Raw genomic sequence first — 14,878 nt, forward strand, 5'->3', positions numbered from 1 at the left:
TTAACAAAATCGAGGAATTATTCCATTTAGAATAAACCAGCCACTTAATTCAAATTTAAGTTGAATTCAGAATAGCCATTTTCATTTGGAATTATAAGTTTACGAGGTCAGTTTAAAGAGGATTTCATTTTTATTCAACGCGACCAGTGATTCATGTGTTTTCTGTCATTTTCACTTTCTCCAGCGGGCCACAAAGGATGCTCTGAAGGGCCGGATTTGGCCCCTGAACCTTGAGTTTGACACAAGTTCCTTCAGAGATCCCTGGATCCAAAACCTTTGAGAATTTCCGGAACTAATTGGAAAATTACAACAATATAAATCCCCTTTTTTTTTTTTTTTTTTTTTTTTTGAAGGCAGGATGAAGCATGTATCTCGGCTAGTATTTATTGAGTGATTCACGTACAGGAAATGCAGTCTGAAGGATCACACGTGAGGGACACGCCCAGAGAGTTTGTTCCTCGTAGTGAGTGAATCTGTGACAGCTTTTCATCCACAGGATCCCGGGCTGCTCCTCACCGCTGACCCCGCCTCTGGTTGAAGGCTGGGCCGCTCCATGTGACGCTGGGGCTGGGACAAAAAAAAAAAAAAAAAAAATCCAGTATGGCGGAATCTGTCATGGGAATGAATATATTTGTTATCGCTGTGCTTTTCGGTGAGTTTTTGGGCTGAAGAGAGTCGAAGTGAAACTGAAACATTAGGAACACGTGTCGGCACCGGCGGAAGGATCTTAAAGGTGAGTATTCACCGCCTTTAATGTTGATATTCTTCATCCAGGGATGCGATGCACGGGCTGGATTCATCAAAACAATGTCCGGAAGAAGTTTCCAATCGCCTCTTTGTCTCTAATCCACCTCCTTTCACTGCTATAAGCCTGTGTTTGGTGTTTTTAACCCTTTTAAAAGTCTTTAGCGCGAGGTTTTGTTGCTGTAATGCGGGCGGGAAGTGTGGAGGGAGGGAGGGAGGGAGGGGGGCGAGGACTGCCTGGCGATGTTTATTATGCCGATTGTTGCTGTGCTATTTATAGACCCACAGTGATCCCTCTGCTGCTGCTTTTACGCAGCGTAAAAACGCCGATATGTTCGCGTAAGGGTTGATTAAACGCGTAAAAGTGGCGACGCAGGCCCTGCGTAAAGTGTGTGTGTGTGTGTTTTAGTGTGTGAATGGTTCGGGATGGGCGGTGGTAATTCTCTGCATGCGTCAATCTTTTTTTTTTTTTTGTGAATGGGGGGGTGTATGAGTTTAGAGTACCATCTAAAGGAGCATAATTAGTTTTTAAAGGAAGTCTGAGGAACAATAAGTACCTTTCTGTGCCTTTTTGGTTCATTTATTATTATTATTATTATTTTTTTTTTTGGGGGGGGGGTTGTTTAGTTGGTTTCCAGTGTGCCAGCACCCATGTCCCACCCACGCTCCCAGATCTGTCACCCTGCATCAAACAAGCTGATTTTAGGACAATGGCCATGGACACACACACATGAGTGCCCTCCCCGTGACAGATGAGATGCCCTGGGAGGAGAATGGTGTTGCATCAACACCCCCCCCCATCACTCCCACCCCTCTCTCCTTCTTGCCTCCTGCTCCCTTCATCCCTGTTGGAGTGTAGTGTACTCCCTACCCCCACCCCCTACACACACACACACTACTTTCCTCCCTGTGCAGTGACCGACTTTTTTATTTTTTTTTTGGGGGGGGGGTGTAATTTGTCCTGCGGCTGACTGTCTGGCCCTCTTTACTTGAGACTCCCCCCCCCCTTAATGCACATCCATCCTGGCTCACAGGCAGTTACATGCCCCCCCTTCACCCCTCGCCCTCCATGTCTCAATATCCTGCCCCCCCCCCAATCTCATTTGACTCACCCTTGAGCATTTTTAACCCTTTCTGTCTGTCGTGACTTTATGCTCTCAACTGTAGCTGTGATTTCTGTTGACAGGAACAAAGAAATGAACAGTCGTTTAGGTCCAGAAATATCATCAAAGCAACGGAAAAAAAGTAGCAACTAGGGGTGTGCATTGTCATGAATCTGACGATACGATAAGATTCACAATTTGCCTGTCGCAATACCATATATCCCAATACTAAACCATATGATATACATCACAATGTATCCTGATACTAAACAATAAGATGTACATTGTGATATATCCCGATACAGCCCAATACTAAACAATACAATATACATCACAATATATCACAATATATCCTGATGCTAAACAATGCGATATATATCACAATATATCCTGATACTAAACAATGCGATATACATCACGATATATCACAATATATCCTGATACTAAACAATGCGATATACATCACGATATATCACAATATATCCTGATACTAAACAATGCGATATACATCACGATATATCACAGTATATCCCGATACTAAACAATGCGATATACATCACGATATCACGATATATCCTGATACTAAACAGTGCGATATGCATCAGGATATATCATGATATATCACAATATATATTTTATTGTTTAGTATCCCGATGCATCCCAATACTAAACAATACACATCACAATATATCCCAATACTAAACAATGCCATATACATCACGATATATCATGATTTAATCCAATACTAAACAATATGATATGCATCACGATATATCCTAATACTAAACAATACAATATACATCACGATCTATCCTGATACTAAACAATGCGATATATATCATGATATATCACGATATATCCTGATACTAAACAGTGCGATATACATCACGATATATCCTGATATATCACAATGTATATTTTATTGTTTAGTATCCCGATACATCCCAATACTAAACAATACAATATACATCACAATATATCCCAATAATAAACACTACGAAATGCATCACGATATATCCTAATACTAAACAATACGATATACATCACGATATATCCCAATGCTAAATAATACAATATACATTGCGATAATTAATAATAATTTAATTTAATTACAAATTTTACCGTTACAAGTACTAAATGGTATGAAACACAATTTATTTCATTCTTTTTAAACTTGCGAGAACAAGTAAATGGTAACTAACTGTAATTCAAGAACCAATATCAAAAACAAGTATGTTTAGAGCCTTTTGAAATCCATTTTTTTTTCCAAATTCCATGTTTTCCACATTCATTTTCTTAAATTCCATTTTTTTAAGAAATACTTGACCAATTTTTTTTCAGACAATATTGATTTTCAATTGGTATTTCACCATTAAAGCGTTAACATTTCCAGAGATTGATCACCCCCCAGAAATAACAAGGTATTCCTTTAAATCTAAATCTTTACACACGCACGCTCAGTGGTATATTCAGTCATGTGATGGCGGGTGATATCTGCTTCTGTGAAAGGCTTTTTCAGCGCATTCACTTCCACATTAGAATAAAACAGGACTCCTGTTGTTACTACATCAGACTTTGTACGCTGTGCTGCTGCTTTAGGGAAGACCGTGTCCTCAGATGACCACCACAGCTGCGTCTAACGTAAAATGACAAGAGAAACACACATATAGACAACAGAAATGCAGAAAATGACAACAGATATACAAAAATATCTATAAATATCTAAAATGACTACAAAATTATTTAAAATATACATAAAAACCTCACAAAAAGACAAGAATATCTACAGTAAAACATAATATGGTAACAAAAATACACAAAATGGCTATAAATATACCAAAGGTTGACAAAACTGCAAAAAAGACAAGAAAGTTTACACAAAAAAACCCAAAATGAGAGCTAAAACATGCAAAATGTAAACAAAAATACTCAAAACAACAGCAAAAACACACAAAGCAACAACAATAACTTACAAAGTGACAACAATGGAAATGAACAAAATGACAACAAAAATATAAATCTACAAAAGAAGAGCAAAACTCACAAAATGACAAGAAAACACACACAAAAAACACCCATTGACAAAAGCATACACAAAATACTTTATGAATATATACACACAAAAGACAAGAGCTGTTACCCAAAATCATAAAATGACAATAAAAATACACATTAGAGATATAAATATACCAACAAGACTCACATTAAATGAGAAAATGTACACAAAACATTACACAGAATGACAACAAAAACATGAAATGACTATAAATATTCAAAAGGACAGGAAAACTGAAAAACAACAAGAGCATTTACACAAAAATGCACAAACACAAAATGAACAAGAAAAATACTCAAAACAACAACAAAAACACACAAAGTGACTCCAAACACACAAAACAAGAACAGAAACTTATAACGAGACAACAAAAATACACAAAACAACCACAAAAAACTTACAAGGTGACCAAAAAAAACCCGAAGGCAACAAAAACTCACCAATCTACAACAAAACTGAAAAAAAGACGAGACAATTGACACTTAAAACAAAAAATACTCAAAACAATAACACAGAAAATGACCCATAAAACAAAAACTTACAACATGACAACAAAAATAGTCAAACCCACAACAAAAATACTCAAATTGACTTCAAAAATAAACAAAAATGCAACAAAAACTCAAATGTTGCAGTCATTTGGTGGAATTATTTGCAAATTGAGAGTTATAGCAAGCAATATGCAACATAGAATGGCAAAGTTTCACATTTTCTGTGTCTATTTCAAAATAAAAGATCCAAATTCCTGCTCTCCAAATGCTGATGTGTTATATAACACCATGTTTTGGGTGATAAAGTTTTTGCAGCAAGAGATTATTTGATGTGTAACATTGTAGTGACTGACACCTTCCTGTTTGTGTGCGTTCACAGGTTGTTGCCATAAATCGCGCTGACTCAGCGGGCTAATGGAGATCGGTGGCCGTGGGACGTCGTCTGCTTCATCGTTGCCGTTGGTCGACCCCGGCTGTCGGATCAGTCTCGCTCACGCTGCAACGCTCTGACAGGATCGCGCTACGCTGTGAATCACATCAGATCAACGACACACACACACACACACACACACGCACACACACTTAAAACAGTTGGGTAGAACAACTGTGGCTCGGTTCCCGTCGCTGCTTTGAACGATTCCAAAGTGATGACATCACAAAGCCATCAAGGTAAGCATGCGTTGGATACTCTTTGGCTGTGTGTGAAATGTCCTACTAAGTCTGACATCAAAATGAGTATGTAGTGCGTTCACATTAGATAGTATGAAAGGATTGAGTATGCGAGAATTACCCGGTCGTATGCTTTATTGTACTCAATGCCCCATGATGCATTGCGAGCGGATTGTAAAAATCGTCCCAGGACCGTCTTCCAACTAAAAATCAAACATCCCCTTTTCAAAATAAAAGCATCTCTTCTTCTCTTCCCTTAGTTTTTTAACACTTTTGTAAATAAGGCTTTTGTTTTGACGTTTACCGGATGTTTAGTCAGTAGCACAATGGGCTTCCGAATATCTCCGAAATGTCGGCATGAAATGTGTTTCCGCGAGTTTTATGGATCAAATGACCACGTGTTGATATTCTACTTGGTCACTTTCTTGCTTAAAATGTTTTCATAAAGTTCACAGGTTGAGAATCAATGGAAATATTTAGCCTTACTGTAGGCCTGGGCAATATATCAACATTCAAGATATATCAAGTTTTTTATTTTGGTGATATACAATAGTTCACCTTTAACGATATATTTTATTTTGTATTAGAAATACATGTTTCTCTACTTCTCAGAACAGCATGGAGAGCACAGTTGGATGATCACTCAGTTTGTGACTCCGTCCTAACCCAAACTGCAGAACTCACTCACACGTGCTGTCCCTTACAGGAGAAAAATGCAAAACTGTCACATATGGTGCAGCTGTTTGTTAATAAATGTGTCTGTGTGGCATTTTTCATCTGCAAACTGTCTTTCTGGTAGGATTAAATTAGGTTAAAAATATCAAGATTTATATCGTCTATTGTATAACTGAACTCAATGCAGTTCAATGCTGTTTTGGCGTTGTGCGTTATGTTTAATCTGGTTGGTCGGCTATGATGTGATGCATTTGATTGTTGTATATTTAAATTTTTTTTGTAGTTTTACAATGTCCGTTGATCATTTTAAAACAAAAAAAATAGTAATTTACTCAGTGACGGTTGGGTGTAGAAATGTAACTAATTACTTTACTTCTTTTAAAATACACTTAAGTACAAGTAAAATGACTGATTTAGAAAAAAACTTTTAAAAAACGATAAAAACAACTCAATTACGGTAACGTGAGTACTTGCAATCTATTACTTTCACCTCTGGAATACATAGTGAATTAATGAATTAGGATTTATCTCCCGAGCACACTTACATTAAGGGGAATCCGCCTGCTGCTGCTGCATCCGTCATATTGATATACGTGGACAATATGATGAATAGACACAGATCGTGCCTCGCTACAATGCAATATAATATTTTAATCTGCTTTTATGGCCTTTAATGGGCTTGATTCAATATGAATGAGCTCCACAATAGAACCGAGACTCATTAAGAGACGCGACTTCTCATCTTTTAATGCCGAGTCAGCATCACCCAGGCTGCTGTTTTAGCCCGTCCATCACATACCTGACGATGAAGGGGTGTCGCGAGCACGTAGACTATAAATACCACAGCGAGGGGAGATATCCACCATTGAAGGGTCGAGCTCAGATCATCCTCAGATTAGATTTGATGTCCTCTGAAACAGGAGACGATGCGAGGAAAGCAACACGCCGCTTGTCCTCAGAAATGATCGAGACCGCGACAACTAATTTAATTTAACTTCTTCTTTCTGAATAATGTGTTCAGACAACTTTTTTTCCTGGGAATTTACTTTGATCTGTCTCTGGAGAAGAATGGCAGTTGACAGTCGAAACATGTCAGGAGATCAAAGTAAATTTTGTGAAAAACAGTCGTCTGAATAAATGAAACCTTAACATATCATTCAAAACAAAGACAAAGAACTTGCTGTAACTGTTGTGTGGAAGTTAAGCACGCATCAAAGCTATCAGAAGATGCCTTTGAAGAAGACAGGCAGTTGACAGTCAAAACATGTCTGGAGATCAAAGTGGATTTCCTGAAAAGCTGTTGTCTGAATAAATGAAACCATAACATATTATTTAAAAAGAAGTTGCTGGAATAATTACGTGGAAGTCAGGGACACATCAAAGCGATCAACAGATGCCTTTGAAGAAGACTGGCAGTTGACAATCAAAACATGTCAGGAGATCAAAGTAGATTTCCTGAAAAAGGGTAGTCTGAATAAATGAAACTTTAACATATCAGTCAAGGACACATCAAAGCAATCAGCAGACGCCTCTGAAGAAGGCTGGCAGTTGACAGTCAAAACATGTCTGGAGATCAAAGTGGATTTCCTGAAAAGCTGTTATCTGAATAAGTGAAACCATAACATATTATTTAAAAAAAAGTTGCTGGAATAATTACGTGGAAGTCAGGGACACATCAAAGCGATCAACAGACGCCTCTGAAGAAGACTGGCAGTTGACAGTTGAAACATGTCAGGAGATCAAAGTAAATTTCCTGAAAAACAGTCGTCTGAACAATTGAAACTTTAATGTAGGAACCAGTTGCTAACTAAACAGTATTTTCTGCCAATTTTTTTTTTGTATTATTATTATTTATTCTTGTTTTCATTTGTCTGGGATGAAATTGTCACTGCTTTTAGCTCACGTGAGAGCAGGGGATGTAACCCACGCTGTGCCGCGACGGCCTTGTTAGCCTCTGAAAACATGATCCCAGTCTGCGGGCTGTTGGAGGTGTTGCTTTGAATGTCAGCTGGAGATGGTGGATGTCGGTGCTTTGATGTGAGACGTTCAAAGAAAGTGAGAAACTGCGACGACCTTGCAGCGTTCGTAAGACTCGCCTCAGGTCATTTTTTTTTTTAAATTTGTGAGTCACTGTTGCATTCATAAAAAATCAGCCTGCTGGGAGAGTATTTATTCACTGCAGATGGATTCTTTATAAATGCCAACAGATCTGATCTTCTTGCCTCATGCTTGTCCAATAGTGATTGGTTTTTTTGAGTATAATTAATCAGGTTTGGCTTTCTTTTTTTTCCTTTTTTCCCCACGGTTGAACAATGGGACTTTCATTTACGTATTTGCAGTGTGATCCAAAGCTTGCTTTTTTTTTTTTTTTCCAGTCATCCACTGGCATGTAAAGCTTTGAGTGTTTGACCTGGTGTGGATGCATGCAGGCCTGCTTATGCACCATTTATTTTTTTTTGTTGTAATCTGTAAATGAGCTTACCAGCATGCATGCTTTTGATCCGGGACTTACTCATTTTCTTTATTACAGCAGCCCCTGGGATTTTTAGATTAAATATAATTTACCATAAATCTCTCTGCAGTGATCTGAAATGCTTTTGTGTGGTAGTTAATATTCTGCAGAACAAAAAGGGGTCATGCTGATAAGGTCGTCATATCTGATTTTTAACGGGCACGACTTCGTATAAGCTGTATTGTTTGCACAGGTGTGATTATCAGCAGGTCGACTACAGGATGTTGTTGCTTTTCGCAATGTTGCTATAGATATTATATCATTTGCAGGAGATTTCACAATTCCCAAAAAGTTGTAGAATTGTATTTCCATATTGTAAAGCTACTGTCACGTTTGGCAAAGACAGTGTTTTGATACGTTAGCGGTGGGGGTAGACCCAATCGCAGAGAGTTTTTTTGAACAACAGTCCAGTAGTCCATTAAACTGAAAGGCGTTCTAATCTCTCTTTTATGAGCAGGGAGTGGCAAGGAATGCAGAGAAGAACCTAAAGCCACAAGAAACACAAAACTGACGCTTTAGGACAGGTGTGCCAAACTCATTTTAGTTCAGGGGCCAAATACGGCCCAGTTTGAGCTTAAGTGGGCCACAGATTTTTTGTGGAAATAAGAAAAAATTCAACATTAATGCGCAATGGTTTGCACTTTCATGTATTAATGATACATAAATGATAAAGTATGTGAGTATATCAGACCTCGCAGAATCTTCGTTAAAATTTCCCTGAATTTAGGGGCTGAATTTGCCAAATTTTGGAAAATTTTCAACAATTTGAGATTAAAAATGGCTGCCATCATGGGATCTAGTTTATATCATTTCTACTTTCTCGAGCGGGCCAAATATGATGCTCTAAAAGGCCAGATTTGGCCCCCGGGCCGTGAGTTTGTCACATGTGCTGTAGGAACTATCACCAGATTTACACAAACAATGGCAAAGACGTACAAAATGACCCCAGTAAACATACAAAAGTATAGAAAAACACACAAGATAACAAAAATACACAAAATGACGGACATATAAAACCCTTGTTCTTACAAAAATACAAACAATGACTGTAAAAAGCCCACAAGATGATTACACATTGATAAATAACTTCAAATATATACAAAATGATGACAAAAATGACTCAGAAAACACGCAAAACAACAACAAAAATACACAAAACAAATAAAAAACACAAATAAATGACTAGAGAAATACATAAAATAACTGAAAACACAAAAGACAACAAAAATACACTAACTGATACACACATGAAACCTTTTTTCTTACAAAAATAATAACAAAAATACAAAAAATGACCCCAAAAACACAAGATCACTACAAATAGATGAATAACTGAAAAATATACAAAATTGCAACAAAAATGACTCAGACAACATGCAAAATAGCAACAAAAATACACTAAACAAATGAAAAATACACAAATGACAAGAAAACCACATAAAATGACTGAAAACAAGACGACAACTAAAATACAAACATGACTTCAAAAATACACAAGATGACCACGAATAAATAACTGAAAAATATACAAAATGATGAAAAAAATGACTCAGAAAACACGAAAAACAACGACTGAAATACACAAAAATGACAGAAAAACACCAATCTGGAATCCCATCTACAAAGATAAACAGCGACTACAGAAGTCGCAAAAACAGAATGTCTGAGATGAGTAATTCTGTATCTGGGATTATTTACAAGCTTCTTTTCACAGGTAGAGAAAAGCGTTCACCTCAGACGACTGTTGTTATTGTAAGGAAATTAATCCAAGAAGCCTCTTTAGGTGGCACAAAGCTTTACTGAAAGGGGAAAATTTAGTGCGTGTGCTGGAAGTCAGTTTTTTTTTTTTCCCAAGTCAGAATAGCGCCATGTTTCTAAGAAAATCTTAGTGTTTACTACTGTGTCACACACTGAGCCCAGCGAGCGGTTTCTTTGCACTCCCCATGCCCATTATTGAGTGAATAAGAGGTTTAATGTTGAAGTCCTTGCATGTCATATTCACACATTCCAGGCTGCCGATGGAAAGCAGCCCGCAGCAGGACACAGGCTGTGTTCACATGAGGTTTTTCGCTGCTTTATTTTGCCGGGGTCTGCGTGGGTGTCGCCGCCTTTTATGGCTCTGAACCCATGAACTTGACACAGTGCTCCCTTCCTCGAAGGCTTCGCTGTATCTAGGTTACGAGCTGCTCGGTTCCTATTGCGCTGTTTGAAATACCACAATGCCTAAGACATCAGCAGCTGCGTGGCCGTGCACGACGGCACATGCACACTCGTGTCTCCTGGACATGGCACATCACGCCGGCTTTGATAGTTTATATTTGTTCTCCTTTCTTCAAATTCATCGGACCGTATATTAGGACGTGATATGCATAAAACAACCACAAAAACAAGCTGCAAAATTTCACTTAAATATACTTGAAGCTTCTCTCTGTAAATGTCACAGAGAGACATTTACCATATTTGCATTTACCAATAATAATGTCTTTTTTATTATGTATTATTTTTATATTTTTTCAAATTATTATATATGTTTAAAGTCATTATTATTTAAATAAAACACGTACATAATAATTATTTCAGCTCTTCTTCTGTTCTATCTTTTTCTGTTATGTTATTCATTGTTTCTTTAATTGTGCAAAATAAATCCTCTTTTTTATTAAAAAAATTAAAAAATGTTATTTTAATGTGTATTTTAAAAAATTATATTATTATTACTAGACATTGCAGGTGACCCAATTTTATTTCCAGGCGTCCCCAGATGTGGTCACGACCCCATGGTTGAAAACCCCTATTCTAAGGACACTGCTGCGGTTAAAAAATAAATCACATTTAAAAAAGAAGAATCAAAACATTACAATTTTAATGTGTATTTTATTTATTTCTTTTTTGTTATTACTAGACATTTCAGGTGATCCCATTTTATTTTCAGGCGACTCCACGTGGGGTCCCGACCCCAAGGTTGAAAAACCCTGCTGTAAACCCTTGTTACTGATAAGATTCTTTTAATTATTCAATTTCCAGCACTTGAAACCACCACCAATAATAATAATAATAATGCATTTTATTTGAGTCTGTTTTTTTTCACCATATCTGAATCCAACCCTGGCGTCCTCATGCAGCTATGAACGATTTTAAGTTCCCGCCATCATTTAAAGCGTGCACTGCACAGTAAAGAAGTAAAGAGGAAAAGCCTCTACACTACACTACACTTCCTCCTGAGATGGGACTGTAAAACCTAAGTGTGTATTATACAATCCCTGCATTAAACTTACATTTCTGCTTGCAGCGACCTGTGTTCACCTCTCCGCACATCACTCTGCCTAAATCCAGAGGATGAAGGGTTAAAAGCTTTCACTGCAATAAAGAGGGCCCGGCTTATCCCTCAGTCTATTTTTAGAACCACACACACACGCACACATACAGATATCTGCACGTGCACGCATGGCAAACAAACAATCTGTATTTATAGTCTGCCTTGTTGATTCTCCACTTCACGAGTGAGTGCTTTGTTGTCGCGTTACATGTGGCTAAAAACGAAGCGTGGGGGAAAAGTGCACGCATGACACAACCACCGCGTGTGAAACCGGCGGGGGGTCCTTGTGATGGTTGCACGAGCCTCGTCCACGGTCGCTTTGAGCCGCTTTTGTCGGGTTTGTTTTTCGCCGACCTGGTGCTGGCGATGTAATGTGTAATTTGCGAAAATTATAACTGATTAAAAAAAAATCACTTCAACAGAGTGCTTCCCACAGCGCTGCCTGCACGTCTCCACTGTTTACAGGACATTTATCTCTCCATGTTCCAACAATTTGGCTTGTCACAGTGTGGGGGGTTGGGGGTGAACCTCAAGAAGAAACATGGTGCTAAGCTCAGTTTTCCGACAGTCCTTTGGTGAAAGACTTGGCTTCTCCTTATATTGACGAAGTTGGCGACAGGTGCCCAAGCGTAAACTTTCAGTGCATTCCGCGGTGTGTGATTCGAAGTTGAGAGCGAATATGAGCTAATGAAGGGAAACTGGCCACATCTTTTGTCTCCGTCTCTTTTGTCTCCAGCGAGCTGAGAAACAGGATACACTGTGTTCTGCCAATGAGCTGTCAGCGGCAATTACGGTTTACACTGCCACCGCTGAGCCCTATCCCCGCGACTTTTGACATGGTGCTTGACACAGGGTTTAGGGTTCCAACCTGGCCCATGTCCTCTGTCCTACTACGGGTGTGTTTTCTTCAGCGTTTGGTTGTGTCAGTATACAAAAATCTCTTTAAATGTATCGAAATCTATTATCCATGCAGGGTGGTTAAATAATTAATGTATTCAGCGTGGCAAAGCGTCACAGCGGGGGGTAGCTTCTGGAAGAAAAACCTGTGAAATGTTTGCTATGGTTGACTCATTTAATTTCTACCTCCAAAAACAGAAATAAAGACTAAAATCAAAGAAAGAAGGTGGGAGCTAATCTAGGGCCTCTGATCTTCACTTTAAAAATTTCCCAAATTCCGTGTTCAGGGTTCACCCCTTTCTGCGTCAATTTACAGTTTTCCGTTTCGATGACTTTACTGGCTATTAAACTCCCAAAATAGTTGCAAACATGCTAAATATGGTTAAGGGAGTCATGTCGGGGCCCGATTTTTAATAAAGACAAAAAACCTCGGGTTGGATTGGTTTTTCTGTTCTGTTTTATTTATTTATTTTTGTCTTTATTGCAATCAAGGAAAAATTGACACCCCAGTAAGAAACAGAATCAGAAAAAGTTTTATTACTAAGTAGAGTTTACAATACAAGGAATTTGTCTTGTCAGAAACTGCAGAATAATAATAATAATGATATAAACCCTAACCTTTAATCAGTGCCAATTTGTCACATCTGACCCAACATGGCAGTTCCAAGGCGTCATCATTTTGCAACCTAAGACTCAAATGGTCCAAATTCTAATAAACTTGATAGGTTGCATCAAACAGAGTTGTGGTTTTGTTCCGGAATGAACGAAGGGACGCAATCTGGTTCTGGCTGAGGTTTGGGCCAAGCTCACTGATGTGTTCTCACCCCGGGGTCGGCCATTCTCTTTTATCAGCCACCATGACGTCAGCCCGTGCCCTAGGGAAGCGTATCTGCCACCCCCGAAGGAAAAGGCTCTTCAAGGAGAGGCGTGCTTGATTAATTGTATTGTTCCTGTCTTGGTTCACCTTGCTCACAAGAGTCACCCTGGACGTAGCTGCCAGTACGGAAGTGCACAGAATGTAATGAGGCTGGAGCATCCTTCCTCCCTCTCCCTTGTTGCTGTTAACGGCACCACAAAGCAGACAGACATCTCAAAGGCCTTCATCAACTAAAGACTTAATAACGAATTGGCGAGTCGGGGGTCCAGTTTTCCTATCTCCCTGCAGAAGTGCGGCAGGCGAAGCTCATCACTTCCTCCTTCGATCATAACTCTAAAACAAGCAGTAGCTGCTGTTGCTTGAGTTGACTGACTCTTAGCTTGAGGGGAGCGGAGGCTATTTATAGCTCTCAGTCTCTCAATGCTAACCCACCGGGACTGCTGGGAAAGAAGGATGGAGAGAAAGAGGGAGAAAGGAGGACTTGAAGACGAAGGAGTAGGAGGAGGAGGAGGAGGGGCGGCGGTGGTATCTAGGCTACATTTCAGATTAACGGACACTGTTGTTAAGGTGCAGGGCCTTCTCAAGCAAGCATTGTGTAGTTGCACAAGTGGTTTGTTGCTCGGCTGCATCTCTGCTACCCAGTCGTTGCCTCTGCGAGCGTGTCAGGTGTCAACCGTGTGGTTTGGACAGAAAGCTTATACGCTTTGTCTCACTAACCGCAGACGAAGACATCTATCCCCTTTAACTTTCTCCTGCACTTAAGTCAGACCGTAAAGCTGCTGCTGTTGGCAATTTGTGCAGAGCCCGGTGTAGAATTACCCCAACCCGCAGGTGTCATCACGCACCTGATTTCCAATGCAAAACAGAACACAGTGTGTGTCGTTTCAATGGGCTTATATCACCTAACACTGACCACCTGCATCTGTGTCAAACTAGCACTCTTTACACATTGTAAGGCGGTAGGAACACAGATGTCACATGGCACAAATTTGAATACTCAGACCACCATCTTTAATATTTTGTTTTGTTTTTTTCATCTGATGGAGAGCAGTGAGAGGTTCAAACTAGGATTACTTACTGCCCATCCTGTACAATGTGGAATCGCCCTTAATTTGGTCATTAAATGTTTAACACAGATAAAGACAAAGTGTAGACCTCAATGGCAGGGGTATTTCTTGCAAAAAACATTTTTTGACTAATGGTCATGTGGCTTGAACTAAGGAAAACCTTTGCGCATTGCATTGTGGGATTGAGGAATCTGGTAGAAGAATGCAAAGATGTTCGAAGTTACATTTCTGATAATTAAGAAGTGGTTTTTTTACCTCATTGTTATTGTGAGTTGTCGTGTTTCTTTGCCAGTCATTGATTCACTTGATGCCATTTTTGTTTTGGTTTATGCGCTCCCCATGATATGACATCACTCTGCAAGACTTCCGTCTAGGGGACTCCACATCCCATAATGCAACGCGAAACGTTACCGAGAAATATCAATAAACCAAGTAGTATGTTAAGGTTTTGTTTTTTTCAGGAAACGTCTTCCT

The 14,878-nt window shown here is 39.0% G+C and overlaps 1 protein-coding gene across 2 annotated transcripts in view; it reads left to right on the plus strand.

The window, feature by feature from the left end:
• The first annotated feature begins 548 nt into the window (after positions 1 to 548).
• The window catches only part of LOC114477166 (histone deacetylase 4-like), a 66,490-nt gene continuing 52,160 nt past the window's right edge, over positions 549 to 14,878 (plus strand). For both annotated transcript variants that reach the window (XM_028469332.1, XM_028469341.1), the window contains exons 1-2: positions 549 to 733; positions 4,774 to 5,063. In XM_028469332.1, the coding sequence (XP_028325133.1) occupies positions 5,042 to 5,063 (22 nt within the window). In that variant the 5' untranslated portion in view covers positions 549 to 733; positions 4,774 to 5,041. The remainder of the gene's footprint in view (positions 734 to 4,773; positions 5,064 to 14,878) is intronic.

Source organism: Gouania willdenowi, chromosome 2, assembly GCF_900634775.1.
Source record: "Gouania willdenowi chromosome 2, fGouWil2.1, whole genome shotgun sequence".
Classification (NCBI taxonomy): domain Eukaryota; kingdom Metazoa; phylum Chordata; class Actinopteri; order Blenniiformes; family Gobiesocidae; genus Gouania; species Gouania willdenowi.